The 26,633-nt window shown below is 46.1% G+C and overlaps 1 protein-coding gene across 4 annotated transcripts in view; it reads right to left on the reverse strand.

Moving 5' to 3' along the window:
* The window catches only part of SGCZ (sarcoglycan zeta), a 1,116,694-nt gene that overhangs the window by 27,718 nt on the left and 1,062,343 nt on the right, over positions 1-26,633 (reverse strand). For all 4 annotated transcript variants that reach the window (XM_068278612.1, XM_068278609.1, XM_068278611.1 and 1 more), the window contains one exon: positions 20,554-20,626. In XM_068278612.1, the coding sequence (XP_068134713.1) occupies positions 20,554-20,626 (73 nt within the window). The remainder of the gene's footprint in view (positions 1-20,553; positions 20,627-26,633) is intronic.

Here is a 26,633-nt window from a genome sequence, read left to right on the forward strand (position 1 = left end):
GCTATTTAATCTGCTACCTCATAGCAGATAACACACTGCCGCTGTACAGACAACAAGTGTACATTGGAAGCTGTGTGGTCACATGATCAAGCAATTACAGGACTTTGGGCTACACAGTAATAGCGGAAGTTCACTGCCATCTCTTCTGCCTTTTGAACACTCTAGTGGGGGATCCATTGAAAAGGGCTCCTGAGCTGCCTGTATGAAAAGGGTGCCTCCATAGACATCAATGTTATTTCTGCAAATATGGGCTACAAGGTGGTGAAAAGGGCGCCTGAGTTTTGATATAGGCTACAAGCGGGCACCCTTTTGTAGCCCATATTTTTTTTTCGGCTACAAGGTTTTTGGCTACAGTAGGGCACCTCTTTGTAGCCCATATTTTTATTCAGCTACAAGGTTTTCAGCTACAGTAGGGTGCCCCTTTGTAGCCCATATTTTTTATTCAGCTACAAGGTTTTAGGCTACAAGGATTTTGATTCTGCTACAAAAGGGCACCCTTTTATAGCCGAGATTATTGATTTGAGGGTACAGGGGAGGTTAGGATTAGGCACCATCTGGGGGGTTTTAGGGTTAGACACCACCTGGGGGGTCTTAGGGTTATGCACTACCTGAGGAGTCATAGGGATAGTCACCACCTTGGGAGTCTTAGGGTTAGGCACCACCTGGGGAGTCTTAGGGTTAGGCACCACCTGGGGGGTCTTAGGGTTAGGCACCACCTGGGGGGTCTTAGGGTTAGGCACCACCTGGGGGGTCTTAGGGTTAGGCACCATCAGGGGAGAGTTCTGTGTGAGAGTAGGGAGCAGTTAGGTCATAATCCCTTTTCTTACCTATATATAGAGCCCTTTTATAGCCCAACAAATTTTGCCTATAACAGCATCCTTTTAAATAAACTATAACTAGCTTTTTCGGCTACACCAGGTGCCCTTTGTAGCCTAATTTGGCATATATGGGCTAAACCAGGTGCCCTTTGTAGCCAAAGTTGGCATATATTGGCTACACCATGTGCCCTTTGTAGCCGAAGTTGGCATATGGGCTACACCAGCCACCCTTTTTGTAGCCGAATTTGGTATATATGGGCTACACAGGGAGCCCTTTTTTCCAGGAGACCTTTTCAAATAGATGCCTCTAGTGGGCAACAGACTGTACTACACTGCCTCTTATACTGTCTACTACTTACTTATTTTTTATTGCTACAATCCTAGTATTGAAGTTTGAACCTAATAATTATTAGAATACCACACTTGATTGTACCATATCACAGCTGTTTTTTTTAATTTTTGATTCACAATGGAATTGCATTGTTGTTTACGTGTTTCATACTGAATTTTTTATTTTTCTGTTCAATTTTGTTATTGCCTCAAACTACAATAAAGTTAGCAAAAAGTACAGTAAAGTGGAAAAAAAGAGAGAATGTGCAAAAATGGAAACACAAACAAATGGAAAAAAAATCCCATATCACAAGCAGCCTATTAACTTTAATCATATGTGTGGCAGTGCACGTTTTACTCTATGCAGCCCGCCTGCAAGAAAATATTGTGAATCAGAAAAGAAATTAAATTTTCCATAATAAATTTATCATGATTACTTGCAAACCACTACCTAATTTGGCAGTTGAAAGGTTAATCATTTTGTGTCCACTAGGTGCACTTCAATGTGGATTTCTTTTAGGTGTTCCAGCTTATTCTCACAGCTTCAGTGTAGGTTAACTGGGGCAGGATTGAATTGTTCCCACCATGTGTGCTTGTGGAAGAGAAGCTAGATGATCAGTTCCGTTGATGGAGAAATGTGAATTGATCAATGTGTTCTATAAAGTGAAGCAGGAAACTTGGGTGCCGGTGGCACTTTTGTACAATGCCAGCTAAAGTAACACTCAGTGGGTAATCTGTGCACTGATCGGTAATCATACACCGGACGTCACAGGGGCAGAATACGATGCAGCGTTCGTGTGGATTCGCTGAAACGCGTCGTGAGGTCACCGCACACGTTGACCAGAGGGAAGGCCCCCACAGTCCACCATCATCTGGGACATCCACCACTGCTGGCCACAGAGGAGTACCAGGTTGCCACCCATGGTCATTGGATTGGGTTTTTACCCAAGATATGCCTGTTTTTACTGCTGTCGAGTAAGTGTTTTTAATCATTGCGTGTCTTATTATTAAAAGTTTTAATACACTACGGAGCGCTCCTCCTTCCTCCTTTTCTTCTTGTGACCACAGTTATACCCTCCAGCCAAGGTAGAGGAGCTGCTAGTTACTGTATTAATCAACTGCCAACACTGTGTCTGATTAGCGCAAGATTGCACATAACTTTTTTCTTGTTGGATCAATCTGTGCACTGGCAGGGCCTGATAACTATTGGAATTAGGCTGCACAGATAAGTGCAGAGGATGAGTTCAATGGCCAAGGCAACATAGATTACGGGGCATTTTGTGGGTATGATAAGGGTTAGGCACCAGTTGAGAGCGGGTAAGGGTGTGAATAGGGTTAGGTTTAGCAAAAGTAAAATATTAATTTTTTTTTTGTTTTTGTTTTTTTTAAAGTTACTATCGTATTACCAATTGCCTAATAGTAGAACATTGGTAATTTTACTGATATTCTACTATTGGCTGGTCAAGATGTGTGCCTGTAAAGTTCTGTATGTTAGGCTGGGGCTATACAAATTTGTGAAATAAACAGAATATACAATAAAGATGAACTTTCTCATTTATATGGGCTACTGACTGCACTTTTCTCATTACAATTGTATGTTTCTGCTCAGACAAACCTGAATGTCTAGATTTAAATTTAGCAGAAGAACATAAAGAATTAGTTATCCTTAATTTAAAGATAACCCCTTTTCTTTTTTCAAGCAAAAAAGAATGTGCTTTTTCAGCATTAATACCAAAACTGTTTAAGTACAATCTGATTTAAATTCACTAGTGAATACATCATGCATAATTAAACTCGGTATAGAAGGCCATGCTTATTAAGCAGAGAGCAGAAAGGCCTTGTTGCCAAATTATTTTATAGTGTACGACTAAATGACAAAATACAACCATCATTTAGAACACATCGCTAGATGATTATATAAGCATTACAGTACGCATGATGCAGTTTTTTTTTTTGTTAATATGGATACAATCATATCTTTAAAAGAATGGTTTTAGTTATATCGTGGACAGGATCTACTGCAAAGAGAACTTTAGAACAGCCTATTTCTCTCTGACATATCACTATAGCTAAAATAATGATGCAAGGAAGCAAAGGCATCCCTAAGGAACACACAGTACCTATGTAGGGCAATGTCATTATCATTTCCCCTGCAGCCGGAAACAAAACCTTAGCAAAAATGCAGCAGATTAACTCTGTATTAACAATACTGGAAAAGCTCAGAAGAAAAATGTTTACTTCCTGTATTTACGTGCTGTCAATATACAGGTCCTTCTCAAAAAATTAGCATATTGTGATAAAGTTCATTATTTTCTGTAATGTACTGATTATCATTAGACTTTCCTATATTTTAGATTCATTACACACAACTGAAGTAGTTCAAGCCTTTTATTGTTTTAATATTGATGATTTTGGCATACAGCTCATGAAAACCCCAAATTCCTATCTCAAAAAGCAAGAAGTTTTAAATCAGGATGATACCATTTATTGGCTAACTAAAAATGAATAAAAATAAGCAAGCTTTCGGCCTTGCAGCTTTCGTCGAGCTTATATCCTGTTAGTTTGCAGGCTGGTGGTACAGACAGCTTATATACATGCAACATCAAAAGGGAAAACAGATATTTTTTTCAAGCATAAATACATGTCATTAAGATGCCTTAATTCAAACAGACCATCTGAATGGGGTTAGAGCAGGGGTCTCAAACTCAATTTACCTGGGGGCCGCAGGAGGCAAAGTCAGGATGGGGCTGGGCCGCATAAAGGATTTCACAATCAGCAGCTCCCGCCGCACGACACCCACCCCTGTCCCTTGCATTGATTTTTATTTCAAAATCAAATTCACACTGATGCAAACTATTTTGCCTATTTTACCTTATAGTTCGCTTCAGTGCTCCCATTACAAGTAATCTGCCGTGTCCCTGCCGCAAAACGAGGGCTGCAGAGCCCCCAAATCGCCCAAGGGGCAATCCGCCAGCATTTCCTGGAAGGAGCAGAGCTTTTAGCTTCAGCTCTGCCCCTCCTGACATCAATCGCGGCGCATCGCCATGTCTGCCCGCCCCTCTCACTCTTCCTTCACAGAGAGGGGCGGGGAGAGGCGGCGATCCATGTGGCGATTGATGTCAGGAGGGGCAGAGCTGAAGCTGAAAGCTCTGCCCCTTCTAGGAAATGCCGGCGGATTGCCCCCCCGGGCGATTTGAGGGCTCTGCAGCCCTTGTCTAGCGGCGGGGATGCAGCGGATTACTTGGGAGCACTGAAGCGAACTATAAGGAAGCTTTTGCCAGTGCGGGCCACAAAATATTGAATTGAGGGCCGCAAATGGCCCGCGGGCCGCGAATTTGAGACCCCTGGGTTAGAGGTTATTAGCTAAGATAAGGATCCTTGTTTCCGCCATGCTCACAGACCTGGGATTAGGATAGACCCAGAGGTATCATAAATTCTTAGTTCACAAGTTCAGCTAGAATGGCTGAGAAAGGTTAAATATCATCAGTCTCATACCAATATAAAAAATTGTTGTCCTTATTCAAACCGTTTTGCACAGCTTTGAACCAATTTATACATTTTGTTTCTGCTATTAATCGATCATTTGACGTTTTGAAGCCACCCTTCAGGGCAGTGACACGAAGATCATCCATGCTGTGTCCTTTGGACCGAAAGTGTGTAGCAACTGGGAGTCCAGATTTGGTATCATTAATAGTGTGCATTAATAGTGTCCATTCATACGTTTGCGCAAAGTTTGTCCAGTTTTTCCCACGTACAGAACATTGGGGCATTTAGCACACATGATCAGATATACCAGATTGGTGGGACCACAGGAAAATGTACCTTGTACTCTGTACTCCTGTTGTGAACCTGGTATCGTTACCCTGTCAGTGGTGTAAATGTGTCTGCAGGTCCCACATATTTTTTGTCGGCAGGGTGATGTTCCATTTTGTTGAGGCCTATTCAAAGAACTCCTGACAATCATCCGTTTTAGATTGTGTGGTTGCCGATATAACAAGAGGGGAGGTTTAGGGAAAATCTTTCTCAGTCTGTGATCCTTGTGTAAAATGGGATGAAGTTCCTTAGCAATCCTCCTTAAGATTTCCAGGTGTGGGTTGTAGATGACAACCAAAGGGACACATTCCTCTTTCTGGTTTTGCTTATATTTCAGGAGGTCAGTCCTGGGGATGATGCTGGCTTTCCTGATTTGGGCCTCAGCCATAGGAGGACTGTAACCTTGTTTAATGAAAGTGTTCTTAAGGCGATCCAGGTTCTTGTCTTTGTCCATCCTGTCAGAACAAATCCGGTTGTACCTTATAGCTTGGCAGTAAATTATAGAGTTCTTAATGTGCTTGGGATGAAAACTGTCATATCTTAGGTATGTGGGACGGTCTGTAGGTTTGCGATACACAGAGGTTTGTATGTTGTTACCAATGATGTATATGGTGGTGTCCAGGATCCTGAGTAAAAGAAAGACACTGGCCCAGAACGTAACACCACAGGAGTGACAGGCCATCAGATCCCTTAAGGAGAATAAGACCATTATTATTAAACCAGCGGATAAATGTGGGGCCAAAGTCATAATGAACACCAGTGACTACATCCAGGAGGCACAAAGACAATTATCCAACACCGCTCACTATGCCAAATTACAGAGGGACCCCACAAAAGGCTACAGGATGGCACTCAATAGGATGGTTAACAGATTGCCTGCAAACATCAGACAACATGTAAGGACCCTTACCCCTGAAGAGCCTAGAACAGCCTGCTTTTACATGCTTCCCAAGATCCACAAAGAGGGAAACCCAGGCAGGCCCATAATCTCAGGGAGCGGAACTTTTACAGAGAACATCTCAGGGTGGCTGGAAAACATCTTGAAACCTCTTGTCTGTAAAAGGCCCAGCTACTTACAGGATACCACCCACCTCCTGAACAAACTGACAGCCATCGGCCCAGCACCTGAGGGAACCATACTGGCCATGATGGACGTGGAGTCCCTGTACACGTACATTCCACATGATGATGGTATTGCGGCCTGCCGTAAATATCTTCAGGGTCAGGTCATACCTGAAAAGCCTATTGCTGGACTGATCAAATTCATTCTCACTCATAATTATTTCACTTTTGGACAGGACCTCTATTTACAGCAGATGGGCGTGGCAATGGGTTCGCGATTCACACCACAGTATGCAAATCTATTCATGGCCAAAATCGAAGAGGAATACCTCAATGTATGTGGCATAAAACCCATGGCCTACTTCCGCTTCATTGATGATATTTTAATCATCTGGTCCGCAAGTGAGGATGATCTTCTCCAGTTCCACAGGAACTTCAATGCCTTCCATCCTACAATCAAATTGAAACTTACCTACTCTCACACAGAGATTAACTTTCTGGACACCACCATATACATCAGGGGTAACAACATACAAACCTCTGTGTATCGCAAACCTACAGACCGTCCCACATACCTAAGATATGACAGTTTTCATCCCAAGCACATTAAGAACTCTATAATTTACAGCCAAGCTATAAGGTACAACCGGATTTGTTCTGACAGGATGGACAGAGACAAGAACCTGGATCGCCTTAAGAACACTAGAGTTGGGCCGAACGGTTCGCCTGCGAACGGTTCCATGCGAACTTCAGTGGTTCGCGTTCGCGTCCCGCAGGCGAAGTTTTGCGGAAGTTCGGTTCGCCCCATAATGCACCATGAGGGTCAACTTTGACCCTCTACATCACAGTCAGCAGGCCCAGTGTAGCCAATTAGGCTACACTAGCCCCTGGAGCCACTCCCCCCATAATAAAAGGCAGGCAGCGGCGGCCAGTGTGCCTGCGTTAGTGAGAGTAGGGCGAACTGCTGCAGACTGTCTATCATAGGGAAAGATTAGTTAGGCTTAGCTTGTTCCTGGCTGCATACCTGTTCTGTGAAACCACCACTGCATACCTGTACTGTGAACCCACCACTGCATACCTGTTCAGTGAACCCACCACTGCATACCTGTACTGTGAACCCACCACTGCATACCTGTTCAGTGAACCCACCACTGCATACCTGTTCAGTGAACCCACCACTGCATACCTGTTCAGTGAACCCGCCACTGCATACCTGTTCTGTGAACCCACCACTGCATACCTGTTCAGTGAACCCACCACTGCATACCTGTTCAGTGAACCCACCACTGCATACCTGTTCAGTGAACCTGCCACTGCATACCTGTACTGTTCAGTGAACCCGCCACTGCATACCTGTTCTGTTCAGTGAACCCGCCACTGTATACCTGTTCTGTTCAGTGAACCTGCCACTGTATACCTGTTCTGTTCAGTGAACCCGCCACTGTATACCTGTTCAGTGAACCTGCCACTGCATACCTGTTCTGTTCAGTGAACCCGCCACTGTATACCTGTTCTGTTCAGTGAACCTGCCACTGTATACCTGTTCAGTTAACCCGCCACTGCATACCTGTTGTGTTCAGTGAACCCGCCACTGCATACCTGTTCTGTTCAGTGAACCCGCCACTGCATACCTGTTCTCGCCATGGTGCGCACCAGTCCAGCAAGGCCGTCACTACACAAACAGCTGTTTGCGGTGCGTTACACGGAGAGTTTGGTGTGTCAGTGTGAAGCAGTACCTTAATTACACCACCTGATTGATGTATACACATGCAAAATGTTTTAAAGCACTTTAGGCCTGTCATTTAGCATTCAATGTGATTTCTGCCCTTAAAACGCTGCTTTGCGTCAAATCCAGATTTTTCCCGGGGACTTTTGGCATGTATCCCACTCCTCCACCTGGGGGTCCAGGTGTTAGACCCCTTGAAACATCTTTTCCATCACTTTTGTGGCCAGCATAATTTTTTTTTTTCAAAGTTCCCATCCCCATTGAAGTCTATTGTGGTTCGCGAACTTTTACGCGAACCGAACCTTCTGCAGAAGTTCGCGAACCCGGTTCGCGAACCGAAAATCGGAGGTTCGGCCCCACTCTAAAGAACACTTTCATTAAACAAGGTTACAGTCCTCCTATGGCTGAGGCCCAAATCAGGAAAGCCAGCATCATCCCCAGGACTGAACTCCTTAAATATAAGCAAAACCAGAAAGAGGAATGTGTCCCTTTGGTTGTCACCTACAACCCACACCTGGAAATCTTAAGGAGGATTGCTAAGGAACTTCATCCCATTTTACACAAGGATCACAGACTGAGAAAGATTTTCCCTAAACCTCCCCTCTTGTCATATCGGCAACCACACAATCTAAAACAGATGGTTGTCAGGAGTTCTTTGAATAGGCCTCAACAAAACGGAACATCACCCTGCCGACAAAAAATATGTGGGACCTGCAGACACATTTACACCACTGACAGGGTAACGATACCAGGTTCACAACAGGAGTAAAGAGTACAAGGTACATTTTCCTGTGGTTCCACCAATCTGGTATATCTGATCATGTGTGCTAAATGCCTCAATGTTCTGTACGTGGGAGAAACTGGACAAACTCTGCGCAAACGTATGAATGGACACAGGCACACTATTAATGATACCAAATCTGGACTCCCATTTTCTACACACTTTCGGTCCAACAGACACAGCATGGATGATCATGGTGTCACTGCCCTAAAGGGTGGCTTCAAAACGTCAAATGATCGATTAATAGCAGAAACAAAATGTATAAATTGGTTCAAAGCTGTGCAGAACAGTTTGAATAAGGACAACAATTTTTTATATTGGTATGAGACTGATGATATTTAACCTTTCTCAGCCATTCTAACTGAACTTGTGAACTAAGAATTTACGATACCTCTGGGTCAATCCTAATCCCAGGTCTGTGAGCTTGGCGGAAACAAGGATACTTATCTTAGCTAATAACCTTTAACCCCATTCAGATGGTCTGTTTGAATTAAGGCATCTTAATGACATGTATTTATGCTTGAAAAAAATATCTGTTTTCCCTTTTGATGTTGCATGTATATAAGCTGTCTGTACCACCAGCCTGCAAACTAACAGGATATACGCCCGACGAAGGCTGCAAGGCCGAAAGCTTGCTTATTTTTATTCATTTTTAGTTAGCCAATAAATGGTATCATCCTGATTTAAAACTTCTTACTTTTACTGATGGCTAACATGGTACAATACCCTACTGCTTCTACTATCTCTAAAAATTAGCATATTTCATCCGACCAATAAAAGAAAAGTGTTTTTAAAACAAAAAAAGTCAACCTTCAAATAATTATGTTCAGTTATGCACTCAATACTTGGTCGGGAATCCTTTTGCAGAAATGACTGCTTCAATGCGGCGTGGCATGGAGGCAATCAGCCTGTGGCACTGCTCAGGTGTTATGGAGGCCCAGGATGCTTCGATAGCAGCCTTAAGCTCATCCAGAGTGTTGGGTCTTGCATCTCTAAACTTTCTCTTCACAATATCCCACAGATTCTCTATGGGGTTCAGGTCAGGAGAGTTGGCAGGCCAATTGAGCACAGTAATACCATGGTCAGTAAACCATTTACCAGTGGTTTTGGCACTGTGAACAGGTGCCAGGTCGTGCTGAAAAATGAAATCTTCATCTCCATAAAGCTTTTCAGCAGATGGAAGCATGAAGTGCTCCAAAATCTCCTGATAACTAGCTGCATTGACCCTGCCCTTGATAAAACACAGTGGACCAACACCAGCAGCTGACATGGCACCCCAGACCATCACTGACTGTGGGTACTTGACACTGGACTTCAGGCATTTTGGCATTTCCCTCTCCCCAGTCTTCCTCCATACTCTGGCACCTTGATTTCCGAATGACATGGAAAAGTTGCTTTCATCCAAAAAAAAGTACTTTGGACCACTGAGCAACAGTCCAGTGCTGCTTCTCTGTAGCCCAGGTCAGACGCTTCTGCCGCTGTCTCTCGTTCAAAAGTGGCTTGACCTGGGGAATGTGGCACCTGTAGCCCATTTCCTGCACACGCCTGTACACGGTGGCTCTGGATGTTTCTACTCCAGACTCAGTCCAAAGCTTCCGCAGGTCCCCCAAGGTGTGGAATCAGTCCTTCTCCACAATCTTCCTCAGGGTCTGGTCACCTCTTCTTGTTGTGCAGCGTTTTCTGCCACACTTTTTCCTTCCCACAGACTTCCCACTGAGGTGCCTTGATACAGCACTCTGGGAACAGTCTATTCGTTCAGAAATTTCTTTTTGTGTCTTACCCTCTTGCTTGAGGGTGTCAATGATGGCCTTCTGGACAGCAGTCAAGTCGGCAGTCTTACCCATGATTGCGGTTTTGAGTAATGACCCAGGCTGGGAGTTTGTAAAAGCCTCAGGAATCTTTTGCAGGTGTTTAGAGTTAATTAGTTGATTCAGATGATTAGGTTAATAGCTCGTTTAGAGAAACTTTTCATGATATGCTAATTTTTTGAGATAGGAATTTTGGGGTTTTCCTGAGCGGTATGCCAAAATCATAAATATTAAAACAATAAAAGGCTTGAACTACTTCAGTTGTGTGTAATGAATCTAAAATATATGAAAGTCTAATGTTTATCAGCACATTACAGAAAATAATGAACTTTATCACAATAAGCTAATTTTTTTGAGAAGGGTCTGTATTACTGATTGCTTTAGAGTGTGTTTACCATGCAGCATTGGAGGACTGGATACATGTACTTGCTGCACCATCACCTGTAAGTTGCTGGATAGGGTACTGGTTAAGGGCTCAGTTGGTCACTGGGGGACTAGGATTAATATTCGGAAAAGTAGGTGGAGCCTACAAGAGCCAATCGAAATTCACCTATTGATTTTCAAGGGGAAAATTGAAACTGCTGTCATTCTTACACTGTTATTGGCAGAGGCCTCAAACCTGCTACAGTTGGTCATCAAGTGACCGGGGTTCAAATTCACTAAAGGGGCGGAGCCACAAACAGCCAATCAGATTTGCTTTTCTGGATAAACTGCTTCCATTAACATAATATTGATGCCAGTACCCCAAAAGCTCACAAACTCGGTCATTAAGTAGTGACTGTGTGTCAAGGTTACAAAAAGTGGATGGACTCAAAAACAGATTTTTCTGGGAAATTGTAAACTGCAGCCCTTCTTCACTGTTAATGGCAGGGTTCTCAAACTTTGCACAGCTGGATACTAGGTGACTGGGATTAATATTCAGAAGAGTGGGTGGAGCCTAAAAAAGCCAATCAAAATCACCTGTTGATTTTCAAGGGGAATATTAAAATTGCTGCCATTCTTGCACTGTTAATTGCACGAGCCTCAAACCTGGTACAGTTAGTCATTGGGTTTTAAATTCAGAAAAGGGGACAGAGCCACAAACAGTTTCATTTCTTGAGAAAATACAAATTATTGATGCCAAGGACCCCAAAGCTCACAAACTTGGTCATTGATTGACTGTGTGTCCAGGTTACAAAAAGTGGGCGGTGCCAAAACCAAATTGCACTTGGAAAATATAAACTGCAACCCTTCTTACACTGTTTAAGGCAGGGTTCCCAAACTTTGCCCAGATGGTCACTGGGTGACTGAGATTAAAATTCAGGAAAGTTGGTGGAGCCTATAAAAGCCAATCAAAATTTACCTGTTGATTTTCAAGGGGAATATTTAAATTGCTGCCATTTTTACACTGGTAATAGCAGATGCCTCAAACTTGCTACAGTTGGTCATTGAGTGATAGGGTTCAAATGCTGGAGAGGGGCGCAGCAACAAACAGCCAATCTGATTTGTTTAATTTCTATGGGAATATACAAATTATTGATGCTAAAGACCCCAAAGCTCACAAACTTGGTCACTGAGTGTTTTGCGTTAGGGTTAAAAAAAAGTGGGCGGAACCAACACCAGTCAAATACATACCCGGGCAACGCCGGGTCATCAGTGGGTGGAGACAAATACAAATTTCACTGGGAAAATGTAAACTGCAGCCATTCTTACACTGTTAATGGCAGGGTTCTTAAACTTTGCAAAGTTGGTCACTCAGTGAATGGGATTAATATTCAGAAAAGTGGGTGGAGCCTACAAAAGTGAATAAAGCTTCACCTATTGCTTTTCAAGGGAATATTTAATTGCTACCATTCTTGCACTGTTAATGGCACAGGACTCAAACCTGGTACAGTTGGTCATTGGGTGACTGGGGTTCAAATTCAGAAAAGGGGGTGGAGCCACAAACAGCCCATCAGATTTTTTCATTTCAATGCAAATTATTGATGCCAAAGACCACAAAGCTCACAAACTTGGTCATTGAGTAATTGTGTTAGAGTTAGAAAAAGTGGGTGAAGCCGACACCAGCCACATACATACCTGGGCAATGCCGGGCAATCAGCTAGTATATATATAGGTCAACACAATCCAAAAATCATTTCATCGCTTCCAATCTAAGTGATATCCTCAGTTTGGCTTATAGTCCCATTTGGGCTTATAATGAAACATTATCTAGAACTAGTAGACCCAAGCCTGTTTAAAAACAGGCTCTAGGCCTATTTTTACTGCCACCGCCAGTCACTGTGCATGTGCGCGCCCGCACCCACTGCGCGCCCACACCTGTGGCACGCGGCCATCGCACACCCACACCCGCCGCGCGTATGCAACCGCCCACCTCGCTCCCTTGTCCCATCCAGCTGTGCATTACTGCGCACACGCGCAGTGACAAAATAACAGGGACGCTGCATAACTTCTGGACGCAGCGACACAGGGTAATTATTATATAGGATACACAAAAAAGCCCATCTGAAGTTGACACTTTTTCCACTAGACATCCACTGCATAACACGCTATTTCTAACATAAAAAAATGAGCAAATGCACAATTATTTCAAGAATTCAATCCAGTGTTATGCAATTAGCTTACATTTCAGTGCTCATCTTCGTGAATAATATATTATAAGCAATCATTCTGCGTTGTACAGTAATGGAAAATTTCTCCATTGTGTGCTTAGTCTTTCAGGCATAAAATGTGGCCAAACATCGTGTTGAGTGACCAGCTCATTGTGCAGATTGATTTCCACTCAGCTTTAAAATGACGGGCAGTTGGTTCAAGGAGGTTTCAGTCCAATTAAAACAGTGCAAGACATAAAATGCACAATACTGATCCATTTTTTGATTGCCAGTGGAGTATTAAAACTTCTGTAGGACAAGAGTTATTTACGGTTTTATTTTAATGCTCTATGGAAAAGAACAGTTTGTTTGTTTTTTACCATTTTTAATAATTGATCTTTAAAACAAAACTGTTTATTATTATTATCAGAGGTAGTAACAGTAGATTATGTAGTCATTATTTCTATTTTGTCTTCTTACCTTCCTTGTGAAGTGCTGGAAAAATGTTGTGCATGTACATTATTAGTATCATTGTGTATTTATATAACATTGACGTCTTCCTCAGTACTTGACAAAGTCCATAAACCATAATCATGTCACTGTCCCTCAGAGGGGCCCACAATTGAATCCCTACCATAGCCATAGTCTAGTGCTGTTATTATAGTCTATGGCCATGGCTTATGGCATAGACTGCAATTTTTTTTTCGATTTACGCAGAAACTGCATTTTCGATCAGCAACTGTGGTAGACTTCTGCATTCTTTAATTGTCCTAATAGTTCCAAGTTTTCTGATTGGCCTGACATTCCTGTGGTAATCCAATTTCCACATCACAATACTGGTTCTCTGAGGGTCCTTTCACAGTCAGCAACACCGTAGTGTTGCTGTAAGCAATTTTACCACAAGAGGCCACTAAGTCGCTGAAAGTCTATTGAGACTTTCATACTTAATTTGATGCAGGGCACTATGACAGAAGTAGTTAAATCGCTGCATACCCAACGATAAGTCATCCATGCATTACCACATGATCTGTGCCTATCGCATGGCTTAGGCAGTAATATTCATCTATATATATCCAAGAAAAAGCAATAGTGCGGCACTCTCAATCTCATCAAAGCATATGAATGAGAAAGTAAATTATAGCAATACTCTCGCCACTTGCGCTGCATTCCTGCTGTCATCATCAGGACGTGTGCTCCATTGTAGTACTAGAAGAAAGACATCAGATCATGTGTATAAAGACAAAAGCACGTGCACCTTCCGTCTGTTGCTGTTTTGTGTTTGTTGACAGAAATAGGAAAATACTTTACATCATGGTCAAAATGGTGTACTGGCCTGTGTGGCAGCCATGGTGGAGGAGGTGGGTGGTGGGTAGTAACAGGGGACAAGGCTTGAAGTTTGGGTTTTGACACTCATTTTCCTATGTCTATTAACCCTTTATTAGCCAACTTACAGTATTTAGAGGCTTGCAAGTGCTCTGGACCAATTTATTTTAGCACTTTTTTATTTCTTATTTGTTACATTTCCATGCTTCTAATTAGTACCGCTGTGATGTGTATTTATGGCCACTTATCACTAGGGGGTAGTGTGAGACAATAACAGAGGACTTTTGCTTTCAGCTTCTTCCTATAATGCTAGTAGAAAGAGATCAAAGCATTCCAAGAATTTACAGCACAACGAGTTCTGCCAACTGAAGTCAAAAGCAGCACACTTATCTCAAACGTGATAACTCTATTGAAGTTGCTAATGGGTTAAACAGAAGAGGAGCTATTTACCTTGTATTATACTGTTTATACATCTAACAACCTTACATTTAAGACTAATAAGCACACCAATATTGCACAGCATTGTAGATGTTAGAGGTTTACCTACGTTGCCTAAGGATTTACTTAATCTGTGAAACCCCATCAGTGTGGAGGAGGAACTGGACAGGAGTTATAAACCATAAACATGAAATGGCACCTGTGGCAACAAGAAATATATTCTAGCAGAAAGATTATTCCCCCACCCTCAGACACGAATCCATAGATAAAGTTCAACACGCTCTTTATATAATCAAGTAGAACATCTCCTATGCATTTGTGTTATGTTTGTAGAGTAGAGTGGGGCCGAACCTCCGATTTTCGGTTCGCGAACCGGGTTCGCGAACTTCCGCGGAAGGTTCGGTTCGCGTAAAAGTTCGCGAACCGCAATAGACTTCAATGGGGATGCGAACTTTGCAAAAAAAAAAAAATTATGCTGGCCACAAAAGTGATGGAAAAGATGTTTCAAGGGGTCTAACACCTGGACCCCCAGGTGGAGGAGTGGGATACATGCCAAAAGTCCCCGGGAAAAATCTGGATTTGACGCAAAACAGCGTTTTAAGGGCAGAAATCACATTGAATGCTAAATGACAGGCCTAAAGTGCTTTAAAACATCTTGCATGTGTATACATCAATCAGGTAGTGTAATTAAGGTACTGCTTCACACTGACACACCAAACTCACCGTGTAACGCACAGCAAACAGCTGTTTGTGTAGTGACGGCCGTGCTGGACTGGTGCGCACCATGGCGGGAGTGCAGGTTTTGGTGGCTTTACAGCCCATATGGTCGCCTGGCTGATGTAGGTGAATGACAGAACAGTGACTGTCCAGCTGATCAAATTTGATCTGACCACAATGAGGCAACGACCTTATTATCGTGGGTGTGCCCCTGAGACACTCATCTAGGCGCCGGCCATTGCTTCATTGTGATACGCAAGCCCCTTCACCACGGCAAGGTAATGATCACGAAGGGGAATGGGCGCATGTACATGCCTTTTCTTTTGTTGTTGCAGCTGCCCGCAGTGCAGCCAGAAAAATTAGGCAGGCATGTACACGCACCAGAAAAATTATTACAGCGGCCGCTGCTATACAGTGGCAGGTTCACTGAACAGAACAGGTATGCAGTGGCGGGCTCACTGAACAGAACAGGTATACAGTGGCAGGTTCATTGAACAGAACAGGTATACAGTGGCGGGTTCACTGAACACAACAGGTATGCAGTGGCGGGCTAACTGAACAGGTATACAGTGGCGGGTTCACTGAACAGAACAGGTATACAGTGGCAGGTTCACTGAACAGAACAGGTATGCAGTGGCGGGTTCACTGAACAGAACAGGTATGTAGTGGTGGGTTCACAGAACAGGTATGCAGTGGCAGGTTCATAGAACAGGTATACAGTGGCGGGTTCACTGAACAGAACAGGTATACAGTGGCAGGTTCACAGAACAGAACAGGTATGCAGTGGCAGGTTCACTGAACAGGTATGCAGTGGTGGGTTCACTGAACAGGTATGCAGTGGTGGGTTCACTGAACAGGTATGCAGTGGCAGGTTCACTGAACAGGTATACAGTGGCGGGTTCACTGAACAGAACAGGTATGCAGTGGCAGGTTCACTGAACAGAACAGGTATACAGTGGCGGGTTCACTGAACAGAACAGGTATGCAGTGGCGGGTTCACTGAACAGTACAGGTATGCAGTGGCAGGTTCACTGAACAGGTATGCAGTGGTGGGTTCACTGAACAGGTATGCAGTGGTGGGTTCACTGAACAGGTATGCAGTGGTGGGTTCACAGAACAGGTATGCAGTGGCAGGTTCACTGAACAGGTATGCAGTGGTGGGTTCACTGAACAGGTAGGCAGTGGTGGGTTCACTGAACAGGTATGCAGTGGTGGGTTCACAGTACAGGTATGCAGTGGTGGGTTCACAGTACAGGTATGCAGTGGTGGGTTCACAGAACAGGTATGCAGTGGTGGGTTCACTGAACAGGTATGCAGTGGTGGGTTCACAGAACAGGTATGCAGCCAGGAACAAGCTAAGCCTAACTAATCTTTCCCTATGAGAGACAGTCTGCAGCAGCTCGCCCTACTCTCACTAACGCAGGCACACAAGTGAGCCTAATGGCCGCCGCTGCCTGCCTTTTATAAGGGGGGGAGTGGCTCCAGGGGCTAGTGTAGCCTAATTGGCTACACTGGGCCTGCTGACTGTGATGTAGAGGGTCAAAGTTGACCCTCATGGTGCATTATGGGGCGAACCGAACTTCCGCAAAACTTCGCCTGCGGGACGCGAACGCGAACCACTGAAGTTCGCATGGAACCGTTCGCAGGCGAACCGTTCGGCCCAACTCTATTGTAGAGCACAGCCAACACACTGCTTATTAAGCCACTCAAAAAAAATACCTTTTATGTGCATGAATTTTGCATTAATGAAATATTAGTCTTTGTAAAAAATTGTTAGACATAAATGGCCTCTCTGTTAGATTTGCTGATATTTAAACATGATTCCACAGATAACAACAAATATTCACGTCTGTGAAAAGGTGCTACAAAAAAAGGTGCTACAATGTTTTTCTTATGGTAGACTCACACCATGTACATGATGTGAAGGAGGTCCAAGAAATATCTACATATTTTTTGCACACACCATAGGAAGCCTTTGCTTGAAGATGTAAAAGATTTCCATTGCACTGATCTTGGCAGTACACTAACTTATAAGCAGAGAAAAAAACATGAATGAATTTCTTCCATCTGTTATCTATGCCTGACTGTGAACTGAAGAAGATCCAAGACTATTGGAGTGCTTATGTATCACTTTTGAACCTTGCAAGATTCAACAACTCTCCTTCTAAAGTCTTTTGATAGAGTTAGATTTCTCTTCAAAGGCACTGTGTTGTAAAGAGCAAGAAATCGAAATTGTAGCTTTTTGTATTTTTAGGTAGCAGATCGAACCCATAGCTGGATTAACTGGAATTAATTGTAGCAGTAGATTGTTGTACCATGTTAGCCATCAGTAAAAGCAAGACATTTTGAGTGAGGATGATACCAGTAGGGATGATTGGAAGAGGCGATTTCTGATATCGCAGTAATTCCGCTATAACGAAATTCCGCAACCGCTACATTCTGGCAGTTTCCCGCGGTATTCCACGGAATTCCACATTCCGCCGGAACAATTTCCACAATGTTAAAGGGAACCTAATGGATGTTTCCTTTTAAACAAATACCAGTTCCCTGGCAGTCCTGCTGAAAACTTTGGCTTTAGTGGTGGCTGAATCACAATCCTGATTACAATTTTTTTGGAGCAGCAGGAGTTGTCGTAGGTCATGGGACCTAGAGGTGGGTTCACGGCGGTCATCACAATTTTTTTTTGGAGCAGCAGGAGTTGTCATAGGCCATGGGACCTAGAGGTTGTTCCACAGCAGTCATTACAATTTTTCTTGGAGCAGCAGGAGTTGTCGTAGGCCATGGGACCTAGAGGTGGTTCCACTGCATTTTGAATGAGGATGATACCAGTAGGGATGATCGGAAGAGGCGATTTCTGATATCGCAGTAATTCCGCTATAACGAAATTCCGCAACCGCTACATTCTGGCAATTTCCCACGGTATTCCGCGGAATTCCACATTCCGCCGGAACAATTTCCACAATGTTAAAGGAAACCTAATGGATGTTTCCTTTTAAACAAATACCAGTTCCCTGGCAGTCCTGCTGAAAACTTTGGCTTTAGTGGTGGCTGAATCACAATCCTGATTACAATTTTTTTTGGAGCAGCAGGAGTTGTCGTAGGTCTTGGGACCTAGAGGTGGGTTCATGGCGGTCATAACAATTTTTTTTTGGAGCAGCAGGAGTTGTCATAGGCCATGGGACCTAGAGGTGGTTCCACGGCAGTCATTACCATTTTTTTTTGTAGCAGCAGGAGTTGTCGTAGGCCATTGTTCCACAGCAGTCAATACAATTTTTTTGGGAGCAGCAGGAGTTGTCATAGGCCATGGGACCTAGAGGTGGTTCCACGACAGTCATTACAATTTTTTTTTGGAGTAGCCTTGCCAGGAGCGCATTATTTTTGACAACAAACGGATCAGTTGCAGGGAGCATCCGCTTCCTCTGCAACATTTCTGGCACAGATGCCTGACGCTGGAACACTGGTGATTCAGAGGAAACCAACAAGGGTGATGATGAGGTGTGATGATGAGGTGCTTGCTGAGGTCTGGAACCCTCTTCCAGCCTGGCATGCAGAGGGATTTGAAGTAGAATGGGACTGAGCAGGTTGGATATGGACAGGACGACTAGAAAAAGAAGAGGAGGGGCCTGTTGCTGCTGCTTTTCCTCCACCCATCTTACTGTAATTCTTTACATATTCAAACTCCCGTCTGTGGTGGTTGCACAGATGGCTGTTGAAAAATGTGAAGACATCAGCATCCAGTAAGAGATTTCCATTATGCACCACTGCAGGCACTCTGCAGAAGAAACACATGATCCCACCGGCCAGATTGACTTCATACACGCCAGTTTCTTTATACACTGCAGCCACTGCCAAACCGCCAACCCCAACACCCTGCCGATTAGCGTCTTGAGGACAGTAGCCAGTGGCCATAATAGTCACAGCCTCCCCCCCCCCCCCCCCCCCGCAATTATGTATATATGATATGTTCCCCACAACATCTTTAGCCTCAGGTACACTTTAAAACATGGCTAAACAGAATGTCATTATACTGGGCTGTTAATAAAAGTGTCAGTGTAAAACATTTAACTACACTTACATATGAGAACACTAATATTTTAGGCATTTGAAGGCATTTTAATATGTGAATCCAATTATCATAATAATAATTCCAGTATTTTAAATGATGAAGTGTTAATATTAATAAAATGAAAAATACTCCCCAGTATTACTGTTTAGCTTTGGTAAAGAGCTAAGATATATGATAACATTACAGCACTATATCAATATTCAATAAAAGCATGGGGGAAATTGTTTACATAAATCACACATATTATTTCCAGTCAGATAGTACAAATATATAATGTGCTGGGAAGTTCCTCAGATCTATGGTAAGGGCTCTCTGTAATCAGTGGGTTGTCAGATGTTATTAAACCATGTGACATTCTATTTATTTAGCCTGTGATTTACAGCACTGGCTGGGGTAGAAAAGATAGCTCAGAGGCCAAATATAACTCATATAACCAGTATGACAACAAGGAGCGCAATCTTTATGGACCCCTTTCCACTCAGCAAAACAGGCTATGTTAACTACAAAACAAAATCTTTAGATTAAAGAGAACCCGAGGCGGCATCTTTAAAAAAAAAAAATACAACCTGCTCCACGCCACCTCCTGGTCCATCTGCGCTGCTCCACGCTGCTCAACACTGCTCTTGTTTGTCCCCGTTCATCCTTCCACAAACGGTGTATCCACCATTCACTGTCAGAGGAAATCCAAGATGGTCACGACCCGGAAGTACTTCCAGGGTCATGGCTTAGAAATCCATTGGAGTATGCCAATGGAGGTGGGGAGCGAAGTGATGCAGGCGGGGGAGCAAGGCAATGAAGTAGGTGGGGGAGTGAGGCATGGAGGAGGCAGGGGAGCAGGCTGATTGATTTATGGAAGGTGAACAGAAGGCTAGTGACAAGCAGGTTGTCGCTAGCCTATCACTAGTTTTGGGAGGGGGGGGGGTAAGTTGAAGTGGAGAGAGGTCAAAGAAGGTGGCAGAAGGGCCCCTCAATGCCCACTGGGCCCCAAGCACCTTCCTAGGTTGCCTGGGGGATAATCCTGCTCTGTTTACAATACATGACAGCATTTATTCTAAGATGAAAAACAGGCATTTGGTTTCTCTGCACTCTTAATAGTTATACCTGAGGTCTTGTGAAGGTCCTGCTCGTATGTGGGGCGTCTCTACAGAGTGTCCAAACACAGCTCCTTCTGTTCCTATAAGACAAAATGCTGGAGTTTTAAATATGTCTACAGAACTCATTTTATACAACAGGACCAATTGTATGCAATGCGTTTCTAAAGTTTCAGTTGTATGAGTTGTTATTACCAGTGGTGCTCACCGCCAGGTCGTGATCACGCTTACGCGTGGATTCACAACCATTTTGACGCATTCCGCCTCGGACACGCTAAGCCGTGAATAGATTTTCAACCACGAAAATCTACTTCGGCTTCGCGTGAATGCGGACAGAAATCCGCATTCACGCTCGTGAAACCCGGTGCTGAAGTCGTGGTTTGCGGAAATGCGTCAAACTATGCGGAAGTGACACATTGCAGGCCAATCAGAGTGCCCCAGCCAGGCCCTAGCAACCAATCACAGGAGGGGAGCTATGCCCTCCCCTCCTGAATATAAAGCGGCGGCCATGATGGAAAAGCTCTGTCCTTGCTAGACTGTGGTGCTGAGAGGATTATCTCCAGGCCATTGTTGTTTGAGCAAGTGCATTTATTGTGTTAAAAACAAAGCGTTTTTTTTTGCTAACACTGCTCTTATACTGTACACAGTTAGCTAGTCAGTGAGTGATTGCTGTAGTTAGTTGTAGTCAGTGTAGTGTAGTGGGAGTGTGGGAGTCTAGTGATTATTTAACTGTGTGTAGTGCAGGCAGGTTCAGTGCTGCAGTGTAGTCAGTGTAGTGGGAGTGGGGATTATCTGTGTGTAGTGCAGGCAGGCAGGTTAGTGCAGCTGCAGTGTTCACTTGCATATTCCAGTGACAGTTATACACTTGTACTATTTGCAGGCAGCCAGTCACACCGCCGGCGCCGCCACTCTCTGCCAGCGCTGTTCATTCATTCTGTCTGACCTTGTGCCGTGCCCAGTGCCTACTGCTCACTCGCTGGCATATGAGCATCTCATTACACAGTGTGACATTCTTGTGTGCCCACTGCATCCTTCAGTGACCTAGTTGTATATCCAGTGCCCACTGCTGTGCCCACTGCATCCTTCAGTGACCTTGTACTGTGCCCACTGCATCCTTCAGTGACCTAGTTGTATATCCAGTGCCCACTGCTGTGCCCACTGCATCCTTCAGTGACCTTGTACTGTGCCCACTGCATCCTTCAGTGACCTAGTTGTATATCCAGTGCCCACTGCATCCTTCAGTGACCTTGTACTGTGCCCACTGCATCCTTCAGTGACCTAGTTGTATATCCAGTGCCCACTGCTGTGCCCACTGCATCCTTCAGTGACCTTGTACTGTGCCCACTGCATCCTTCAGTGACCTAGTTGTATATCCAGTGCCCACTGCTGTGCCCACTACATCCTTCAGTGACCTTGTACTGTGCCCACTGCATCCTTCAGTGACCTAGTTGTATATCCAGTGCCCACTGCTGTGCCCACTGCATCCTTCAGTGACCTTGTACTGTGCCCACTGCATCCTTCAGTGACATTGTACTGTGCCCACTGCATCCTTCAGTGACCTAGTTGTATATCCAGTGCCCACTGCTGTGCCCACTGCATCCTTCAGTGACCTTGTACTGTGCCCACTGCATCCTTCAGTGACCTAGTTGTATATCCAGTGCCCACTGCTGTGCCCACTGCATCCTTCAGTGACCTTGTACTGTGACCACTGCATCCTTCAGTGACCTTGTACTGTGCCCACTGCATCCTTCAGTGACCTAGTTGTATATTCAGTGCCCACTGCTGTGCCCACTGCATCCTTCAGTGACCTTGTACTGTGCCCACTGCATCCTTCAGTGACCTTGTACTGTGCCCACTGCATCCTTCAGTGACCTAGTTGTATATCCAGTGCCCACTGCTGTGCCCACTGCATCCTTCAGTGACCTTGTACTGTGCCCACTGCATCCTTCAGTGACCTAGTTGTATATCCAGTGCCCACTGCTGTGCCCACTGCATCCTTCAGTGACCTTGTACTGTGCCCACTGCATCCTTCAGTGACCTAGTTGTATATCCAGTGCCCACTGCTGTGCCCACTGCATCCTTCAGAGACCTTGTACTGTGCCCACTGCATCCTTCAGTGACCTAGTTGTATATCCAGTGCCCACTGCTGTGCCCACTGCATCCTTCAGTGACCTTGTACTGTGCCCACTGCATCCTTCAGTGCCTTGTACTGTGCCTGGTGCATCCTTCAGTGACCTTGTACTGTGCCCACTGCATCCAGTGATTCATTACTAGCAACATGTCTGGCAGGGCTTCGCGGGGTGAGAGGAAAGGGAGTTCAATTGCCTCAGCCACTTCTGGGACTGCTCCACGTCCAGGGAGAGGACGCCCAGCTGTACGTGGTCGTGATGCAGCAAAAAGGGGGGCAGCAAAGCCTGGGCCGAGTGAGCGGATATCATTGTCCAAGTATTTTAAAGTTTCTGGTCCCCGTGTGGTGGTTGAGCAAATGGAACCTGACGTACTCATGGACATCATGACTTCCTCCCAGACCTCTACTGTGAGCACCACTCCAAGCAGCAGCAGCAGCAGCAGCCAACGTCCCACGCTTGTTGTGACATCCACCCCAGCACCCTCTGGTCAGCAGCCCTCCCAGGATGACAGCGTTCTGTCCCTCAGTCCGGCTTCTGGGAACCTGCTGATGCAAGAAGCTCAGGACTTACTGGGGACGGATGTGGCAGAGATTGAGATCGGGCCACAATCACAAGCGTTGTTGAGTTCTGGTGATGAAGAAGAGGGGTCTGTGTCTGGGGATGTAGGGACAGAAGAGGAGGCGGGGGAGTCAGAGGAAGAGCTGGATTATGATGATGCTGCTGATGATGACGACGTTGTGGACCCTAACTATGTGCAGCCTGCTGAGTCCGTGGAAGAATGGTCAGAGGCAGAGCAGGATGACGAGTCACCTCGGCCTAGGCAAGGATATCGCCATATGTCAGGCAGGGGCATCGGCAGCAGTGGGCGTGGAGGAAGTAGACAGGACACTGCTTCAGCCGGCACCACCACCATGCAACCCCCGGCAACTACTACCACACATTGTTCCGCTGCACCCTCTGCTAGTGGGGGCCGCAGTAAATTAAAGTCACCAGTGTGGGATTGCTTTGAGGAATGTACTGATGACAAAAGGTATGCGGTGTGCAGGTTATGCAGCAAAAGATTGAGCCATGGAAAAAGTCTGAGCAAGATGGGTACCTCATCCCTCCAGGGCCACCTGAGAAGCCGCCACTGCCGCGAGTATGCGGACTTTAAGAGGAAGCAGGCACTGCTGGCAGGGGTTCCTGAGAGCAGAAGGCCCACCAGCGCAGCAGCATCATCCCTCCCTCAGGGTCGTGAATCCCCCACAGCAGCAGCAGTAGTAGTACGCAAGCACTCTTCCACCTCGGCTACTCAGGACACAGACATTGAGGCTGGCAGCCAGTGTTCGTCTCTCTCCTCTGTCTCCCCTGCATCCCAGCGTCGTCAGACCCTGCTGAGCGACACCTTTCAGGGTCTGACCAAGCCTCTGCCTCCAAGCCACAGGCGGATCCGCAAACTAAATGGCTTGCTGGCCCGGGCCATGGCATCACAGCTGCTTCCCTACTCCCTGGTGCAGGAGGGGAGCGCCATGCGGACGCTGCTCCAATTTGGCATCCCCGAGTGGCAAGTCCCCAGTCGCCACTATTTCAGCAGGAGCGCGATCCCAGCACTCCACAAGTTTGCGGTGGAAAACGTGGCCCGTTCCCTGGACTACTCTGTGGGCAAGCGGGTCCACGTGACCATGGACTCGTGGAGTAGCAGATTTGGGACAGGTCGCTACCTGTCCTTTACGGCCCACTGGGTGACACTGATGGAAGGGAGGGAGGACAAGAGCGCATCAGCCCAGCTAGTGGTGCCACCACGCGGGATCAGGGGGGATGCAGAAGGGTCCTGTCACGACACTCCCTCTGCACCCGGAAAGCAAGCCCGCCTCGGCAGCAGCAGCACCAAGCCTCGGCACTGCCAAGCCCTTTTAAAATTGGTGACCCTGGGGAAGGAGAGGCTTACGGCCACCAACGTCCTGGCCGCCCTCAGGAAGCAGGAGCGGAGGTGGCTGACCCCCAGAGGCCTGGAAGTGGGGTATGTGGCAGCCGATAACGGGGCCAACCTGGTGGCAGCAGTGCAGCAGGGAAACCTCCAGCACATCCCCTGCTTGGCCCACGTGCTCAATCTTGTGGTGCAGCGCTTCTTGCGCACCTACCAGGGGATGAGCGAGCTGCTGCAGGATGCCCGGGCGGTGGTACGCTTTTTCCGCCTGTCAGCCACTGCCTCTGCACTCTTGTCCACCTTACAGCAGCAGTATGGAAGGCCACAACACCGGATGATCATCGACATGCCAGTTCGCTGGAATTCGACTCTGGCCATGTTGGAGTGGCTGTGTCAGCACAGGCTGGCTCTTAGGGCCTACATGCTAGACCCAAGTGTCCCCAGCAACCAGCAAGTCCCCATGATTACTGCCACTCAGTGGACACTGATGCAGCAAGTATGCCTGGTGCTGAGTCCCTTCCTGGAGGCAACCAAGATGGTCAGTGAGGAGCGGGCCTCTGTGTGCCAGTGGGTGCCCTTGGTTTGTCTACTGGAGCAGGCAATGGACAATTTAATTGAGCGTGGGGATGAAGCCCTGAGGCAGTTGGAAGAACAGGAGCAGATGGCAGCACAGTCCAGCTCAGAGGAGGGCTCACAGCAGGTAGTGGAAGAGTTGGAGGTCCCTAACCTGAATGAGGAGGAGGAGCAGAGTGCAGCAGGCGTTGTACGTGGATGGCGGTTTGAGGAGGACAACGACATGGCACAGGAAGAGGACAGGCATGCGTTATGGGACAATGGCGAGGACGAGGAAGATCTTGCTGGTAGGGCCCACTTGTTTCCCATGGCTGTGCACATGTTGCGCTGCCTTCGCAGGGACCCCCGGGTGATCCAGATGCGTTCAAGGGAGGACATCTGGATTACCTTGATGCTTGATCCCCGTCTGAAGGGGAAGCTGGGAGACTTAATGACGCCATCCACCACCGAGCAACGCACAAGGGAGTTGAAGGAGGCCCTTGTGCGCAGACTACTGGAAGCATTCCCCCAGTCTTCCACCCCCACTGTAACTGCTCTGCCAAGCCAGCAAGAGGTGCCTGCCATTGCCACTAGCAGCACAACAACAACCACCAGCAGCAGCAACTGGCGCCCCCGGAGACCTGAAGAGCCTATCAAGAGCCTGTATGCAGTGCAGCAGCCCAGAACAGAGGTGCCCGCCACAGCATCCACCACCAACCAGCACAAGCAACGACTGACCACCATGGTGTCTGACTATATGGGGTCATCCAGTGGGCTCAATGACACCGACAGCCCCGTGGACCCCTTGGAGTACTGGGTCAAGAGACTGGACATCTGGAGCGAGCTTTCCCAGTACGCCCTGGAACTCCTATCCTGCCCTCCTTCCAGTGTCCTCTCAGAGAGATGCTTTAGTGCGGCCGGTGGCGTGGTCACAGAGAAGCGCTCTCGGCTCTCCCACGCCTCTGTGGACAAACTCACCTTCCTGAAAATCAACCAGGCTTGGGTGGAAGGTGAGTTCCTGGCCCCTATTGTCGGACACAGGGGGACATGAAGTGGCTGCTGCATGTGCTGTTGTTAACTATGCCTGCCTTTATAAAGACAGTTACTACCTGCCTAGTGCCTACCTTGGTTAATTTTTTGGTGTTATGGTACTACTACCAGTAAGTTGCCATGGCCCTCCTTCTGAGCTGCTGAACTGACCGCCCGCTTTGTCCTCCTGACTCAGTCGCTACTACACTCTGCGTTCACACTGCCCGGGTCACTGGGTGCATTTAATTTTTTGGCCAGCACTATGACGCTGTGCTACTACTACTAGCACCAGTATGTTGCCATGGTCCTTCTGTGCTGCTGAACTGAACGCCTGCTTTGTCCTCCTCCTCCTCCTCCTGACTCAGTCGCTACCATGGTACCACCAATGTACTCTGTCTGCGTTATCACTGCCCGGGTCACCGGGTGCATTTAATTTTTTGGCCAGCACTGTGACGCTGTGCTGCTACTACTACC

This window comes from Hyperolius riggenbachi, chromosome 1 (assembly GCF_040937935.1).
Source record: "Hyperolius riggenbachi isolate aHypRig1 chromosome 1, aHypRig1.pri, whole genome shotgun sequence".
In the NCBI taxonomy this organism is placed as follows: Eukaryota; Metazoa; Chordata; class Amphibia; order Anura; family Hyperoliidae; genus Hyperolius; species Hyperolius riggenbachi.